Here is a 19,250-nt window from a genome sequence, read left to right as displayed (position 1 = left end):
TGTTTGGAACATTCTTAAAAAGAAGGAACGCACCGGTGAGCTCAGCAACACCAAAAGACCCGGAAGACCACAGAAAACAACTGTGGTGGATGACCGAAGAATTCTTTCCCTGGTGAAGAAAACACCCTTCACAACAGTTGGCCAGATCAAGAACACTCTCCAGGAGGTAGGTGTATGTGTGTCAAAGTCAACAATCAAGAGAAGACTTCACCAGAGTGAATACAGAGGGTTCACCGCAAGATGTAAACCATTGGTGAGCCCCAAAAACAGGAAGGCCAGATTAGAGTTTGCCAAACGACATCTAAAAAAGCCTTCACAGTTCTGGAACAACATCCTATGGACAGATGAGATCAAGATCAACTTGTACCAGAGTGATGGGAAGAGAAGAGTATGGAGAAGGAAAGGAACTGCTCATGATCCTAAGCATACCACGTCATCAGTGAAGCATGGTGGTGGTAGTGTCATGGCGTGGGCATGTATGGCTGCCAATGGAACTGGTTCTCTTGTATTTATTGATGATGTGACTGCTGACAAAAGCAGCAGGATGAATTCTGAAGTGTTTCGGGCAATATTATCTGCTCATATTCAGCCAAATGCTTCAGAACTCATTGGACGGCGCTTCACAGTGCAGATGGACAATGACCCAAAGCATACTGCAAAAGCAACCAAAGAGTTTTTTAAGGGAAAGAAGTGGAATGTTATGCAATGGGCAAGTCAATCATCTGACCTGAATTCGATTGAGCATGCATTTCACTTGCTGAAGACAAAACTGAAGGGAAAATGCCCCAAGAACAAGCAGGAACTGAAAACAGTTGCAGTAGAGGCCTGGCAGAGCATCACCAGGGATGAAACCCAGCGTCTGGTGATGTCTATGCATTCCAGACTTCAGGCTGTAATTGACTGCAAAGGATTTGCAACCAAGTATTAAAAAGTGAAAGTTTGATTTATGATTATTATTCTGTCCCATTACTATTGGTCCCTTAACAAGTGGGAGGCACATATGCAAACTGTTGTAATTCCTACACCGTTCACCTGATTTGGATGTAAATACCCTCAAATTAAAGCTGACAGACTTGTTCGTTTCATTTCAAATCCATTGTGGTGGTGTATAGAGCCAAAAATGTTAGAATTGTGTCGATGTCCCAATATTTATGGACCTGGCTGTATATATAGCCTAAACTGTCAGAAAATCAACTGGCATGACTTTCAGTGACGATTTTAACAACATTAACATCAGTATTTAAATACAAGAAGTGATATATTTCTGAGCATTTAAAAACATATAAAAGAGCTGAATGATGTAGTAGTTAAATTGTGACCTATTAAAATTGACGAGATATATATAATGTTGGGCTGCCATATGGATTTGTAGGAATAACGAGACAAGCAGCACACTTGTATTTCTAATGGAAAAACGCTCTTACAAGCTATTTTTTTTCTTCTGAGATATGATTAAAGCCTAGTTTACCAACAAGTTTGAGCTTCTCCCATCAGTTAACCACAGTGCATGTTGTTACTGTGTGTTCGATGTGTGCCAGGCTGCACTGCGAACGATTTCTCTTATTTATAATTCCTCACTGAATGTTTTCCCTGTGCATTTTTGTTAGCGTCCTAGTTCCGTTTGGGTGGATGTATGTCACCAAAACAGGTCGGTAAACAGCTGTGTGTTGCACTTTAACGGAGATGGGTAAACAAACCGGACTCGCATGACATTAGGCCATGCAAAACCAGCCACATCGTCGCAACAGTCTTTTCTCTTAAGTAGGCCACGATGTTTGAAAACACTTCTAATAAAGTGCAAATCTCATCCTTCATGTGGCTTCTCTGAGAAGGTTTTGTTGTCCTTTTCTCCTCATTCTGCAATTTGCTAAACAGATCCGACCAATGTACATTCATGCATTGGGCAGTGTCAACTCCCCACCACCACGGGGGTAAGCATTGAGCATATTGCTGCTTGGCACACCAAAATGAGAAGATGAAGATGACAAACTCCTGGGCTAGGGCTGCTTTCTATTGTAATGTACACTGGCTGACAAAAAACATAATAAAACAAAAACAAAGGCTCAACTAGAAGAGTCTCAGTCGATTGACAGGTCTCTCAAATAATGACTCGATTATTTAACTGTTAAGGGGCAGCTCTAATACCTTATGTCCAGGTAGCTTTTGGTTGGTTTAGCAGAGAAACACAAAAAGGAATAGACGCTGTGTCTTCTCATTCCTGTTTTAAAATGTTACTGAATTACATAACCCTTGCAAGTGTTAAAAGCAGCCCTGTCACATTGTGCACAAAGTGGTGGCCCTGGCCGGCTGTGCTGTTAAATTGAATGTGACTGGTGGTATGGCCAGCTCGTGAACCCTCAGCTCCTTAACAAAAACATTCACAGTTTAGAAGACAAAAAGCGCACTGCCACTTCTGTTGAGGAGAAAGAGGAGGCGGCGGGGGGACATGGCTAATGGTTACTGCTGAGCCTGGCACTGTACTTCCCAGAAACAGCCCTGGGTCAGAATTATTACAGAACAAGAGATTGGAAAACAAAAGTTAAATTAGTGTAACAGTCTCCCATTCACCTTTGGCTCTTAGCTGAAACACAAAACCAAGAATATGATCAAGCTGAGCACAAAATGTGTTTATTTTGGTTTAAATAATAGCCTATAAATCAGAGTTCACACTTGTTCGGTAGGCAAAAAAAATCAAAAGGCTGTGACAATTGACTGGAAAAGTAGATCGTGCATGCTAAAACACGAGACCTTCTATCCACAAGGATGCAACGTAACAAGCTATTTCAATGGTTGGCCATCCATTTGGTGCAATGGAGCACAGTGCTCCAGCTTACACTAATATACACACACACACACACACACACAAGGCCATGAAGATGAGAATTTACTGCATTCCAAAATCTTGTAGACTAAAAGTCACCACAGGTAAGATTTACACTGACAACAAAAACTGCTAGTGCTCATTTTACCAAAACACATGCTGAGCTACACAAAGACTGAGCACACTTTTCCTTAACAAAAGATGTACGCATGGCTTTGTTTTTTCAGTGACTGACGGTGTCATCATCTGTTATTTGCTTGTTTGTGTCAACACAGTTATTGATCTGACTATGGTTTATCTTACCGCTTTCAGAGGAAAAGAGGGGTGGCAAAGGATATTTAATGGCTCTGACACCCAACATACCATTTGTAAAGGGGCTGGTGTGTATGAGTGCACTTGTGACATCATGGGCTTTTTGGAGAGACTCTGCATGTGTGTGTAACCCCAGGGTGGGCTTGTTATCTGCTGTGGACTGAATGAGCTGTTCTAAAGGGAGGGGTGGGAGGTGTGTGTGTGTGTGTGTGTGTGTGTGTGTGTGTGTGTATGTGTTGGGGCTCTGAGTGACGCATTATATCTCTCTCACTACTGCCCTCTTCTCGCATTTCCTCGCTCCCTCCTCTATGCCATCCCTGGAAGTCATTTACAAGATAACATGAATGAAAATATCCACCAGTGCTAGTGTGTGATCTGTGAGCGACATAATGTGAGTGTGTGTGTGTGCACTGAGAGAGATGGAGAGAAGCGAGCAGAAGAGGAGGGAGGGAGTGGGGGGGCAGAGAACAAAAGAGACTAATCTGAATGAGATGACATGTTTCAGAGGAGTCAAATCGGGGGAATTAGGGTTTAGTGTCCCTTCACCTCCTCCACACAATCATTTAGAGAGGCCAGATCTCTGTATCTACACCCCAGAGCACATCAACAGGCATAAAGAACAGACAGCAAGAGTGAAAAAGATAGGCAGTGGAGGGGGAAAAAAAAAGAAGGATCTAGTTTAATCATTCACAGACAGTAAGCGAGTCCATTCTTCGAACGTCAAAAGCACATTTTGAATTCATCCTGGGCACTAAAAAGTCTACTACCTCAAGGGCATTTCTCTGAAAGCCACTATAACACGAATCTCAATGAATGTGAAAGTTAAAACCGAGTTAGCGCTTCAGACTCTGCCGTTTGAACGAAAAGGAAGCAATGGTGCTCACAGGGGTTGGGTTGGATGGGGGAGTCGTCGAAGCAGGCCACATGGTTCCTCCAGGGTCTGACTGGCTTGTTAAACATTCCTGCCATTTTGTGCATTTGGAAGTGGGTCTCCACGCTCAAGTGGAGAAGTGGAAAGGGGAGGGACGAGGGGTTTAGCCCTGGTGGGGTTCTAGTATGTGGGGGGATGGGTAGTTTTTTTTTTTTGTTTGTGTGTGTTGTTTTTTTTTTTTTTTTTAGGGCTGAAGTGTGTGCTGGCTGGCTGGATATAGCCTTCACTGTGGGAAGGAGCACCACAGGGGATATATGTACTTAGAGACATTAGTTCAGAGAGTGAGAGAAAGTTTGATACTTTGACAAAAGGAGACAATCATGAAGCTACTAACAGATCCTCAGACTCGAGCACTTCACTGAAACCTGATCCTGGTTGTCATTGTTTCTCCAATTACATCATCACTGCTGTCTTCAACAACAGAATATTTATTGTTATAACCTCATGACACACACACACAAACACACACAGCTGTAGCTCACTGTTCAGCCAGCCATTCTCTCATGACTGCCAAGCATGTCTCATCTAAAACACACCTAGCCTCAGCAAAAGAGCTATGTCATACACTCTCTGTACTAAACAAATAAGATGCTGTTTAATTTGCTGCAGCATTCCAGCAGATGGGAGGGGGGAAGCTCTCAGATCCTATCAGCTTGGTTTTCTTTTACAAACTAGAAACAATGGATAAGTCACAATGTGAACACAAGTCATATATGCCAATGTTTTGTAAACAGCGATGGGGTGGGTGGTTCTGTGGAATGAGATCAACCAAACACAGCAAGAATATGAGCATATTTTAAGATAAAGGCAGGCTTATTAAATCAAGAAGACTGTTTGTATAAGCCATGCTTGCAGGTGGTGAGCGCTAGCCATGAGGAAGGACGCACCTGCATTGTTAGAATGTGGTGCTCAGCTCAAACTAACAGACCGCACATGCACAAACAGACAGCAGAGTAGCATGCGGCTTTAGGAAAGCTACACCCTTTGAGAGCACTGATCCCAAAATTAAGTAACACAAGGAATGCAATAATGGAACCGTGGGGGTGTGAAGGGACTAGAGGGCAGAGGAGGACTTGGGAGAAAGATGAACACTGGTGTCATTTGTGATCCAGCACCGGCCACAGCGACTCTATGAGGGAGACTGGCTGATGACCAAGGCTGCATTGTGCCACTTCCTACTGGGTTGGTCCCAGTGGGGTGGTGGAACAGGCAGTCAAGGCATGGCGGCTCACAGACACTCGATTCTTCCCCAGCTTTCCTTCCTCTCTCCTCTTCCACAAGCGCAACATGCCTCCCGTCATCACACTGGAAAAGCAGTGGGAAATACCTGGCAAGCGATACCATCAGCTCTCTACAATAGGGCAGGCCTACAGCTGACTGAGCTCCTAAGGGAGAACAGAGGCTCTTTGACAACACCACCCCCTCCTCCTCTCCCTTCCCTCTCGGCTAGCCCACGCTTTCTCATTTAGCAGTCGGCAGGTGGTTGGATTTCACTAAAAAGCCCTTTTCCCAAAGTCTCTGGCGTGGGGAAAGATGGGAAAGCAGAGAGGGCTTTTTAAAAATAGATCTGTTCAGTTAGCGACAGGCTACAGATTCACACTGCTATGTTTCAGCATGAGAAGACTAAGGACTTCCCTCATGTTAGTTTGACTAGAAACAGCAAACCGATCGACAGCTAGCCTTTGTAGCAGAGGGGATGCACTATGCTAATTGAGCTCTAGCCTACAGTGTCTTGGCTCACGAATAACCAATCCAACTTTCTAAATCACATTATACTGGCTTCTCAAGAGAATTTGAACTGAAAACAAAATTCTGATGTTTTATGCTCGTACGAAGTATCATTTCCTTTGTTCTGAAATAAATATCTATACACAAAAAGCTGTACAAAAATAACTGGTATTGCAAATTTAGAGATGGAATGGCATTGCGCTGCAGCTATTCTGAGTAAAAAAAAAACAAAACAAAAAAGCAGATGAACAGATGATGGATCTTCATTACCATTTGTGTGCACTGATGTGAGATCAACTGGTAGTTTTACCTGTGAAGACGTTCACTCTGTTGTTGGAATGACAGAGAAGCGCAGTTCCGCTGGTTGTCATTTTAACCAGAAAGTGTGACGACCAGCAGAAGAAATTGAAAACTGATTACCTACTCAATGAAGGAATATCTGAAGTCGGATATTTGGGTCCAGCCCTACAAATAAGAAAAATAGAAGGAAAGGAAAATGCTTCCGACACCAGAGAATGTTGGTGGATTTGTTTTGGGTGTGTAGCACTGACTGCAGGTAGCTTTTGTTGTAGTTAGCCTCATAACACTCAGTTTTGAGTCTGCCTCTGAATCCCCTCCATTTGAAGGCCAGTGTAGCCCTACCACTTTGACCTACTCCTCCATCCTAAAGAGAATCTGTCCTGGTAGGAGAGCGTTAGCTTGTTCAACATTCACATGTATTACTAAGTTTAAACATTTATAGCTGATGCTGATAAAAAATTGTTTTAATGTGGATCTGCTGCATCTGTTAATTGTTAATCAATATGGTTATTAAATGTCAACACTGGCTCAGATACAGATATTGTACATAATTAGCAATAATGATATAAAAGATGTACAGAATGAATAAAATTACAGCTGAAAAATCTGAGACAGAAAAACCAACTCTGATCAACTCTACGTGTGTTAGACATACTCCTGATGCACAGCTTACTGGGTGTGCACATGACACATACAGTGACACACATGTTCCCCAGGGTCCTGTGGTCACTGCGGCAAGAAGCACCAGCTGTCCAAATCAACAACTCCCCCAACACTCACACACATAAGGCGTTTTTTACAGGCCTGCAATGTCTCTGCATTATACACCACACTGATGACACAAACCTACCACTTTCTAATAAGAAATTAAAGCAAGTCTTGTCTTTGCTGCCCTGACACACAGTGGGTTGGTTGTGGCAGACATGTTGTGTGACATACACTGAGGCGGGAGGGTGCAGGTGGTTTCCATTAGCTCTCTCCATTTTAAACAGACCTGTAAGCCAGTTAGGAAGAAAGAGGACATGCTATGGCAGCCAGCCACCTGCAGCTCCACACAAAGTCCTGCTGCAGTGAAGAGAAGGGATGAGCAATGTGGACAGTATTGTATGTTTGTGTGTGGCAGGAGTGTGCTTGTCAGAGACAGGGACTGTGTCTATAACCTCTGAAAGCACACCGTGTATATCTTTTAGTGTGAGTATATGTATGTGTTACAGTACTCTTCTGAATGTGCACAGTAATATGTATGTGTGTCTGTGCTTCTAGGGTGTCTCCTATTGATCGCCCGATGGCAGTGTATAATCTCCAGAAAAGGGATCTATAATCTGGGATGTGGGGGTGGGGACGAGTGTAGAGAACGGGCTCTGGAGGTGTCTGGTGGGGCCTGAGGAAGTGGTGAGAGCTCAGCCACAGGGCACAGATCGATTTGGCATATCTACTCGCAATGCATCGGGCTGTTCACCCCAGCAGCCAACCATACAAATGGCTCGAGACACAGTACCCTGGCCTCCACCACAGACACACTCCTCGATTCTTTTTAAAGAGCAGAAAAGCTAGAGTTAGCTGCAAGCCCGCCTACTGGCCGATTACACTTCTCCTTCCATCTCTTTCCATCCAGTCGATGAGCACTAAGCAGCCAACGTCCATCTTCAAGGCTAAGCAGAGAGACTGTAGGGTGGCTGCAGACTGGGAGTGAACAGACTGTTTCAATACTTGCTTACATGGTATTTCTTATGTGATGACATGGGCTTATATGTCTTTTAAACTCCCTGTGATAAAAGTGATTTTGGCTCACAGTTTCTTCCAGTTTGTACATGGCTTTCCATCACAACTTCTTCAGGGTGTCTACAGGTATACACAAGTTAAATTTGAGACTTTAAATGAAATTTAAGTAGACACACTGGCATTTTTTTTTTTAAGTATAACCTGCCGATTCCAATTTTCTTTTTAAGAACTGTAATTGACAGCATAATCATTTTTGTAACTTTTCTTTAATGAAAAATTAAATTGTAATAAAACATTTTCAAAATTTTTCTGTCTTTCTCTCACTCCTTTTCTTTTACCAACCACCAACTAAACATGCAGTGCAATATGTATACCACTTCTACTTTTTAAGGCCTTTTATTAGTAAAATTGTCTTTAAGACATTTAGGACCCGCAGCCACTGGCCTTTCTTCTCCCATGTCCTGGGCCATATAAAACCCCCTCTGAAGGTGGTCAGTTTTGCATATTGCATGTCTCTAGAGAGCTATTAAAGGGATTTAACATTTAGTAAAGCATAATTTACTGCAGGCTTTAGCCCCTCTTCCACTGCCTGGTACCAGCTCAACTTGACTTATTTGTTTTTCCCATCAGTCAAATGTTGGGGATAGTTCCTGATACTATTTTTGATATAACCTCCGTCAAGGTTCCAAGCGAGCAAGGCGAATCAAGAACAGCATACCTTCGACGCCCTCCATTGTTACTGTGTCGGTTGCTGATAACATCATGGCAGCGTAATGCGGTGTCGCTATGACAACCAGCTACACTGAGAGGGGACCATCTGCAGTGGAAAACCAAGCACCCAGTACCAAAAGTGAGTAGAGCCAGTACCAGGTGATGGAAAAGGGGCTTTTGTGCCTGCCTAAGATGCACACATCAAATCTGAGCACAAGAAGACTGCTAATGATGTCCAAGCAGGAGGAGAAACACACACAGGCCTTATCACTTGAACAATAAGCAGAGGAGACAGCAGGAGGTCAGTTGCTATGGTGGAGGATGTTCCATGCTGACAATAAGAGGGAAATTACAAACTGGTGTGGCTACCACTAACCAATCCTGGCTCATCCTTAATCTAAACCAACCTAACAGTTCCAGTCTACGTTGGTAAGAGCAGGTTGTGACACTAGGCCGCTTTAAACCTGTCAAACTAATTGAAGGAGAAGACAGGAAATATAAATATCCCCCCTCAACCAGACGGTGGCTGTGCTGTTCGCTCGGATGTGGAAATATAAATATTCGGCAGGGCTAATCCGCTGAGACGGTCGACTTTGTTTATATGCCTTTTGAATGTTTCATCGACGTGACTGACTGCTTCCCTTTTTTTTTTTTTAACCCAACCCCTCCCTCTCTACCTCCATCTCTCCGCATGGTTGACTATGAGACAAAGCGTCAGTGCTCTCTATTAAACATGAAATGCGGAGCAAAAAAGAGCTTCAATGGAGTCTGCTGTAGAGTGTTAGAGAGACAGAAACAGAGAGTGAGTAACAGCAAGACTTTGGTTCAGCATGACTGCTTGCTTGAGAACCTCCACTGATACCAGCGCAGAGATAATTTAGCCAAACAGATTACAGAGCTAGATGGAAAGAGCAGGATTGGGGAGGTCTGGCTGTTTCATTGCACCTCCTTGAAGTCATCTCTTTGGCGGCTCAAGAGAAAAAAGGAGAGATGGCTGTTTGTGTGCATGTGTGTATGGGTCGGATGTTGGAGGAGAAGATAACCTAACACACTGGCTGTAATTTCCGACATCTTCCCATTAAATACCCAAGCCACATGGGCCGCCCCCAACTACTTGACCTTTTGCTAGCTACTAGATAAATGAAAAGACATGGCGGCAATGATTTAGTTGCAAGGCAGACACCACTGAGCAGTAGGAGAGAGAGAGAAAGAGAGCGAGCGCAGACTACACACACGTCTAAGTAGTCTGGCATTCTTCCGACATCAAGTGTTGACATCCCCACCTCTAATACAGCCAATTTATAAACAGTATAGGTGAAACTGAGGCCTTGTTTAGCCATGCTGAAAAGGCTTTTTCTCCTTTTAGCTTCATTCAGCTTAATAAGGACACTGTACACATTGTACAGCAGCTCAAACATCTAAGAAACTAGAGTGCCTTTAGGGACTGAAAGGAGGTCACATACTTTCAGCAAGTCAGATATTGTTTGGATGAAATTATTATCATGTTGTCACTATCGCATCATCTAGTGAAGCACCACTTTGTTTTATTGACTTAGCCCAAGACAAAGCACAGAGTGGGTCAACTATAAATTGATTGTATGATGCCTCATCCTCTAGCCTGAGGGAATACTACTGCTGTTAGGGAGTTGCTATATTGGAGAATCTGCAATCCCTCAGCAACAGAGATAAGTGAATCAATTACTGGTCAATTAAAAATAAGTCTTAATTCCAATAAACAAGCTTATTAAGAACAAAGTGGGACATGTAAGTGAGAATGAAATGTTAATAACTTGAGCCTTTGTTTAAAATGGGAAAGTCCATAAATGTAGATTGACTTGTGTTCACCGCAGGTTGTGACCATGCTGATGCGAGCTGATGACTTACCTCCAGGTCTGTAAACAATATCATCCTCTGTAATGAAGGACGTGATTTCTCCATTTTCTGTGCGCTCGTAACGTGACTTCTTCTTGGGAGTCTTCTTCTTGCCTTTCTTGCCAGCCTCTTCGGCTGTCCCGCTGCCTCCACCTGTGCTGCCATTGTCGTTGTCGTCATCCTCGCTATGCTCGCTCTCGGCGTAGTTCTTGGCCCCGCCCTCCAATGTACAGCTGCGTCGGGGCCTGGAGCTCTCACTCTCACGGTCACCCCGGTCCCCATCCTGCCGGCGGGACTTGCCGGCCTCTCTTTTGTCCCGGTCCCTGTCTCTGTCCCGCTCTTTCTCCCTCTCCTTCTCTTTGTCGGCCGTCATGATCCGCCACGTGCCTTCCTCTGTCCTCTCACGGCTGGGCCTCCGTGAAAGGTAGACTGTGAGCCTGGGCTTCAGTCTTCTGAATTTACCAATCAAATCCAGGGAAAATTTGGCCACACCAACTACCCCAGTGTTTCAGAAAAGCTGTGGGTAAAGAAAAAGGACAATTAGCATAGCCTGTGACAATAACCATATTCCTGACAGCACAGAAGCTACACTTTCTACATAAAAAGTGTTGCTCTCTGCTGGACGAGGTTGTTTGTGGGTGGGAAATACAAGATTAGTTCCTAGAGATCAGGTAGCTGAGCTGACTCTTCGCAACATCACAGTAATTCTTGGCACTGGCCTCCACAATGGTGTATACTCTGGAAAGCTCTGGGCAGCCTTATCAAAGAACAGAACCCTCAAGCTTCCTGTTCAAACATATTTCCAGAAAGGCAGTAAAACAGAGTTATTAAAACACAGAAAATGGAAGACAGAGCAGGAGAAAAGTAGAAAGACATGCACATGCAGTAACTAAAGGCAAGTCTTACTCTGCTAGCATAAAGAAGTAGTACTGCACTGAGGACTAGTCTTGCAGCCAGGAGAATTCCTCAGAGGTAATGTTTTTCCACAGGATGCTGCTTGGCGTTTGCGATGCCACAGCATAAAGTTCAATGACAGAATTAACTGGCTAGCTTCTCTGCAGACCATCTATGATGACAGAAGCTTCAATTTTACTCATCTGTGCGTGGTTATGTGTATGTAGTAGGGCTTAGTGGACTGCACCCCACCCCAGCCCTAGCTGACAGTCACCACTGTGTTGATATAAAGTGACAGCTCTGGAGGGAAGAACACAGCAATCCACTAGGTGAGGAAAGGGAGAGAGGCTGAGCTGGTCTTTTGCCGTGTCCAGTCCACTGCCATTTTCAGCTATCGTCATTCACTCTAAAGAACCCGGGTACCACTTTTTTAAGCCATAATCAAACAGTGAAGTGGGCAAAGCTGAAGCAGCACTACAATGTCCCTACACATTATGCCTATAAAGAAGGCTTCTCATTTACTGCCAGCATTTGCCCCCTCCACCCCCACCGCCACCGCAACAAATTAGCTAGAAATAGTTATTACATCCCCCAGAGGGATCAGACCAAGCAATCAGCGCCCACGTTACCATGGTGGTGATAGCAGGGTGGGAGAGGGAGAGTGAAGGAGGAGGGAGCAACAGAGATTGAGTCAGGTAGAGCAAAACAAAAATTACACAGCAGGTCTGCAAGTGGACATGCACTTACTGAGAAAACTAGAAAGACTGAGGTGAAGAATAAACAGAAAAGGGAAGGCGGAATAAAGGCTCCTGGCAGGAGCGTGCACACACACTGAAGTACATTTGACAACAGTACTCCACAGCAGTGGGTGCTGTCATCTCATGAGCAGACACCAACTGACAGGGCAGCTGCTCTTGTCGTCGGCTTCAACACAAACACTGGGCCTGATTAAACCGCAGCCTCGTCACAGCCCCATTAATCACCTAATGATGAGTTACCACGGCGACCACTGGGCTGCCAGCAAATACACACAACTGCACCCCGAAGACACATGGGCGCAGGACAGTTTTAATGCATATGTGAATGCAAGGACACACATACTGTGGATAGAAACCTCAGCTGGTGAGCCAAAATACATACTGTGGCCCACTCCTGTGTCCATATCCACCAGCATGTCTTGGAGGTGTGAGGGACATATAAACATTGATGAAGGTACCATTTGATAGCACTGCTCTAATCCAAGGGGCTGCCAGAATCTGTGTATGAGCCAAGCACCTCTTCTCTCCTCTAATCAGTAACATTAGCCTCTTGCACTGAAACCAGCAAGGACTCTGAACTGTTGCAAATAGAGGGCTGGCTCATTCTCTTTTGATGTTGTGGGCAGCTTTAAGCCTCTAAAGAGTATCTTTACAGTCTTGGTGCTATTAGTCTGCATCTGGATACACTTTGCCTCATTCCAAATTCTGCATCTCAATTACCTTGCTGGTGTTAACATAATTGTATTTATTAACTCTGAGCAACAGAAATTCTTCACACAGACATACTTGCTCACATTTTAGTGTTCTCAAATTTTTACTAGTAGATTAATATGTTCAAACTGCCTATTGTTAATTTATTGCCCATCAGTAGCTGTAGTTTGATGCAGGTAAAACTACAACGTGAAGTTAAACAAACTGTATGAGTAAAAAAGGAGCAAGCCACTGTGAGGTGAAGTAGTAATACCATGGAAATAAAAAGTCATAAGGTATTGATGGCTGAGGGGGAAGAGAAAGTGGAGATGGAGAGGGAAAGCAAGGGAGAAGGCTCTCCACCCACTACACTCTGGAAACAAAGTGGTTAGTAGAAAGCAGCGGTGGCTGGCTGGCCGATGAATAATGCTAGAACGAGGCAGGTGAGGCTTGGAGCTATTACACATCAATCACTGGGCCAGGACCCTCTGAAAGATACCAGCTGTCTTAATGGAAAAGAGAAGGAGGGGGCAGTGGCTGAGAGGGGTTGAAGGGGGTCCCAGCCAACTGCTCCTAATCCACCATTTACATTAGTGCAATGGAGTCAAGGGCTAGCAGCCAGCGGGGCCTTGCTCAAATACATTTCTCTTTTTGCGTACGTGTTTAAACGAGACCTCTGGCTTGAAAAATCACACAGTTTGTGGCTCGATTAACACATCATCCCCCACAATCGCCACACAGCAGGTTTCTGTTACTAAACACAGCTTTTTTTCCCCTCTCTCTCCCAAACAGCCTTTTTAAAAGCCATGTTTATTCATCCCAATCACTCCCACGTTCACCCAAATCCATGCTCATCTCTGTAGCTTCAATCAAAACCTGTCTAAGGATAACCATCCAAATTATCATGCTTTGAGTACCTATACAGTGTGATAAAGCTGTAGGGTTTCATTTTTCATCCAGCCAAATTTTATTAATTGATTATCTTGGATGATCATTTTGCAAAAGCTGAAGATAGAGCATTTTCTACAAATAATAGAGAAACCAGAATTTCTACATTTAAGCGCAAAATAGAATCTTACAAAAGCATAGTGACCCCCTGTTTTGGGAGAGAGCCTAAAAAGTCATTCATGGCATATTCAATTGGGAAAATCTAAAGCAGCAAAACGTGACTGGTAAGGATTTAAGGCCAGCTTTGCAAAGGGATTGAAAGAAATACTCGCATGAATACAGATTACAGGAGAACAATGTTAGCATGAATATAAACAGAGTTATGAACAATAAGGGTAACTCAAATTGATCTGAATAAAAACCAGTCAGATCCTCTGCAGTGCATGGATCCTAGCTGTGGTGATGTTGAGCTGCAGCAGGTTTTCGTCATCTCCAATTCTTTACTCAGTGCGATCTAATCTAAGCTGCCATCCAAGCCCCCTAGAAACAACAGTACAATGAAAGGCTCAGCTGGAGGCAAGGGGTAGGCCATTTCATAAGAGATTTTCTGTGCTCTCTGCACCCTGCCTCCTTTGTCTTACCTGGTGCAGTCATGGCTTGCTTTATTCTCTGAGGCCCTCTCTGTTTTACTTCACATTGGCAGGGCAGAGACACTTGTCTGCTCCACTTGTATTTCAATTCACTGATGAGTAACCACATCTTTCTCCCCCATCTGCTAATGCAATGCTCACAAAAGGCACTATTTTTAGTTGGCATCCAGGGTTAGTTTAGTAGGTAAAAGCTATATTCGATAAAAGACAGCTTGGGGCTTTCCAACATCAACATTTAAACCTGCCTAGAGGCTCCGATGGTAAAAAGCAAAGTACAGAACAGATTCTTGTACACAAAGACACCATGGGTAACAAACTAAACTATCACTATTTACAATGTTTAACCAAGACAATTTACAAACTCTCCCTGGACTGACAATAGCATCTGATATTTTCCTTTTTGTAATGCAAACCACTACCCAACAAGTCAAACATATTCTCTGCTAACAGAGACTTTCAACCACAGACATGAGGATCAGGCTGTGTGCTCCACAGGGTCTAAGCCTTTCGCCTATCTCTAAAAGAAGGCTAAATCCTCCTCTAGTCCCCGTTTGTGTGCTCTCTGTGAGAGCTCCAAACAGCCATGAGGGGGCTGCTACACAGCCCAAGACATCCATTATCTGTAGGGTCTGTGAGCAGGACTTCATTTTGCAACTTAATACCAGCTACTTCGAGCCACAGAACCTCTCAGTCTGCCATGTTTGCCTGGCTGCAGCAAAGCTGAAGGCCATTTATTTCTACAAGTCTGCCTGCTTCATGAGGCATTGTGTTTGGACACGGCTCCTGAGGGAAATGCCACGGTTGTCCGTTGTCACCCATCTCCTTTCCTCCAAATGAGGTAACGTTCAGAAATGTGATTGTGAGCAGGCCAGTAAAGGACCTCTTCCAATGTGTCATTGATAAGAGAAGCAGAAGAATGTGAGGTATGTAGAGTCAGACAGTGCTGTCACGAATGTGGCTCTTAATTGAGTTTCCCTTGCAGATGATTGAGTTGCTTTTTTGCAGTGTGAATAAAGTGTCTGATTTAAAAAGTATTTCTAGTGTCTTCTCCCTCTGCAGAGGCACTGACGATTCAATTTCTGGTGAATTATGCTGTTGTAATGGAAATCTACCTGATGGTAAAGCTGGGGTCAGGAGAGGTATAAACACCCACTAAGGACACTTTCAAGACTGACTTGTACTAACAAATATATATTTGTGTCATAAATGTATCTTCAAACCCACAGCTCTATAAAATACAATAAAGTTCTAGCAAGGGAAGATCAGTTATTCAGATGTAAAAGTGGAAAAAATGTGATTGTCTTCTCTTAGAACAAAAGGACTCTTGAGATTTTAATATTTGAGCACTCAATCATGTACCACTTCCACTGATATTTTGTAATCAAATATCACCACTCTTCTTCGCAGATCAGCTTAATGATTCTATTCGTCAGCTCAGCTCCAACTGGAAGCCTAAATGAGTGTGAGAGAGGAGGAAATGTATTCATACGGCTGCTCTACATCCTCAAGCTATTCTAATCACTATGCCGCACAGAGAGACGTGCCAACACAGAGGTAAAACTAACATAAATAGATCAGAGTGACAGATAGGACGGCTCTGAGGTCTCAAACTGACAGCATAGGCCAGCAGTGCCACTGAATGATGTCTTTAAGAACAGCTCGCAAAAACAAAGCCATTAGGTCAGTACACAAAACCACTTTTCCGTCTAAATTATTTAGCTATGTGGTGGCAAAGTCTGCTCAGTCCTTGAGCAGATGGTCGGTGGGGTGGGGAGCAGTCCCTCCATTCAATGTTTTATAATGATCCAAGCCCAAAAAAAAACAAACACACCTCCACCTCTAGATACCACAAGATGGTATTAACTCTAATTAGCAAGGACAGCTATTTCATATGCAAAAGCCTCTCCCCTAACTAACAACCAACCATCACAACTGACTTCCATTACAAAAAACAAAAATAAAACAAAGGGTTTGTCTTTTAGGCACTACATCTCCTTTTGCTTGTTCCCCTCTGTGCTAATTTCAGCCATCTCCCAACCAAGAGCTGTAACTCACAAGTTAATGTGCAAACAGACACTGTCAGTGAATGTTCTCCAGTTGGAGATGTGTTTGTTCAAGGAAAAGGATGGCTTTAGAAAGCAGCCAGCGGGGGAGGTGACTAGGGGAGTGGAATATTCAGTGCAGCGTTCAGCCTTGTCATCCACCATCTCAGTCATGCAGGCCACTGAGCCTAGGCAGGAGGGAAAGCACCCTCTGTAGTGAGCATGAGGAGAATAATATGAATCATGACTCTGAGGCTTCCATGCAGCTAGCCATGCTTTTTAAGCTATAGCCACCGACAGGCTATGTTGTAAAAACTGACAAATAAATAAATAGCTACAGAGAAGTGACGAGGAGTGATGCAAACACTACTGGACCAACAGACTCAGAGCTCCCATATTCTCTGAGGACAGCTCATAAAACATGCAGTTGCTGGGACCAGGCCTCTTACAACAATGACATTTTAGTGCACATGCAGGCCACACACAGGTAGGCTGCAAAAACACATAATTAATTTTAAAGAGAACCTCTACCGCCTACTGTATACTACAAGCAAATGGTTAGGGGTTCACTTCAAAACACAAAAGAGGAAAAAGAAAAGAAACACCGAGTTCTCACTTTTTCCCCTTAGAATGAGTTTGTTTTTTGTTTTTGTTTTTGTTTTTTGTTTTTTACAGTGGCCCTCATCCTCTTCAGTAAAAATACACATCAACTACAAAGGGAAACTATTTTCAAAAAAAGTTAGTAGCAGGAATCTAGAACAATGGGCTTCTGGGAAAATATGAAAATAGAGGGTGGATATTACACAGTGTACAGCAGTGATCTGAAGATTAAGTCTGCCTGTTCATGTATGAAATGGAGACTTGATCCTTTAACTGATGGTAGGCCATGACTCCAGCAAACACAAGCTGCACATCTTTCATCCTTCCAAACACCTAACGACTGCAGTATACTGGATTACAAATTGCATCTTTCACTGTGCAACAACAATGGCACATTAAAATTACCGCCCGACACAACACAGCCCAGGCTGCCAGTTGTCTTTCTGAAACCAAAGGTGACCTGAGCTGACTGTGCGGTTGAGTTGCTGTGAATAAGCCTCAGATATTCTTGGAATGTTAATGTTAGGCTTTGACCATGGCAGTCTAGCCAACTTCTCTCGTCAGTGGGCCATTAAAGACAATGAAAATACTACTTATCCCTGCTTATGCCAATATGCACTTAAAATTTAGAGATCACCTAAATGATTTGCTTTCTTACTGTTTAGCAAAGGAACAGCAGCAGAAGAAATATATATGGTGGTGGAGTAACCTTTTATATGGCACTCAATTTCCACACTGTTATGAGGCACAATTGTTAACTAATCCCATGCTCGCATTGTGTTTAAGCACACCATATGCTGTGCTCATGCATAAGAAATCAGTTTCTAGTGCTTCGGCCATCGCAGCATGTTGAAAATCTACGAGGTTTGCGGGGCTACAGTCTTGTTAAAATAGCTTCCCACTCCATCTGCAAGCTTATAAAAAGCCACGGAGAGCAAATTCACTACAGTGCTACATTCATCTGTGTGTACACACATGTGTCAGTCTAAAGTGTGTAGGCCACTGACACACATCCATGCACACACGTACATTTACAAACAAAAAAATGCTGCTGCTGCTGCTGAGCAACTGTATTTGCATTCCAGGTCAGACTATGCACTCAGTCAGTAAATGGTTGTAGTGTAATATGCCTGGACCTTCTATCTTTCTTTCAGCAGCTCCTTACATATATTGCTGTCTCTCCTCATCTATCACTTGGGCAAATGGCACCCTTCACCCTGCTCCCTCCTGTCCCCTTCCTTAAAAGGCTAAGGGGGACATCTTTGCCTGCTGTTCTCAATTGACAGCCCTGGCAGCTTCCTCACTAAGCACAAGAGGAGGTGGAGGAGGAGGAACGAGGCTTGTTGAGGGGCAATGCTGCAATGAATAATTATGCGTCATAAAATGTCCCATCCCCCCTCCTTTATTAGCATCAAACAATAATTAATGGGGAACAAGGGGCACTGAAGAGTCTGCTTTTCGCTTTCCAGAACAAGAGGGTCAATATGCCCTTCAACCCTTCCTCTCTGCTCTCCGTCAAAGCAGGGGGACACCTCATCCCTCTAAAAACACACTCTTAGCTTATTTATGATACCAGTTGCTCTGCTGGAGAAGAGGCAGCATTTCTGCTACACTCAGCAAAACTAGATGGATCACTTACACAGCGGTTCACTGCTGCCATCCCCACACTTTTTCTCAGCAGGCCAACTCAACAATTCAATAATGAATATGAAATGCCTCCTAATTGATGTCTACGGGAGTTGGAGTGGCTGAAAATACAAGCTACTGGACACTGGCCTAACTTGATTAAGTTTCTGTTTTATGTCCAAAAAAAATATATAATCTCTGATCAGCAAGTAGCAAAGCCAGTCCTGATCAAATTAGCTTTGCACTAAGAGCTCCATTGATCTTGGCACTCATCTGTGCAGATGAGGCCCGGGAAGGCAGCTGGTAATTCAATAGTGGTGATGGGAAGTGCTTCAAGGACTCTACTGTGTTTACCCACCTATTTCCTACACAGAGAGGCAAGATGTTAGCACATGCCACTCACTGGACTGACTGAAAGCCACAAGACCTTGGGAACTCCAGTGAAATGAATAGGGGCCACATCATGACCAAAAACTAGATATCTGACAGCTGAACTGCTTTTACCTCAGCTATCATGTAATGAGTAAACTTGAAGAATGAGGCAAATCCCAGATCTGTGTCTCTCTGAGCTCTGCAATAACATTAAAGTGCTAATACTGCTTTACTTAATAAGCATACCCTGAAAACTAGAAGCAAGGTCATCAACTCAAAGGTCCTATTTATTCCAGTGTGTAATTATAAGCTTAAGAAAATCATTGTAGGGAA

The 19,250-nt window shown here is 43.6% G+C and overlaps 1 protein-coding gene across 5 annotated transcripts in view; it reads right to left on the bottom strand.

The window, feature by feature from the left end:
• Positions 1-19,250, bottom strand: part of rerea (arginine-glutamic acid dipeptide (RE) repeats a) — a 137,578-nt gene that overhangs the window by 73,010 nt on the left and 45,318 nt on the right. For all 5 annotated transcript variants that reach the window (XM_020614887.1, XM_020614862.1, XM_020614853.1 and 2 more), the window contains one exon: positions 10,410-10,914. In XM_020614887.1, coding sequence (XP_020470543.1) covers positions 10,410-10,770 — 361 coding nt within the window. In that variant the 5' untranslated portion in view covers positions 10,771-10,914. The remainder of the gene's footprint in view (positions 1-10,409; positions 10,915-19,250) is intronic.

This window comes from Monopterus albus, unplaced genomic scaffold, assembly GCF_001952655.1.
Source record: "Monopterus albus unplaced genomic scaffold, M_albus_1.0 scaffold6.1, whole genome shotgun sequence".
NCBI lineage: Eukaryota > Metazoa > Chordata > Actinopteri > Synbranchiformes > Synbranchidae > Monopterus > Monopterus albus.
This window is presented reverse-complemented; position numbering and strand designations above follow the sequence as displayed.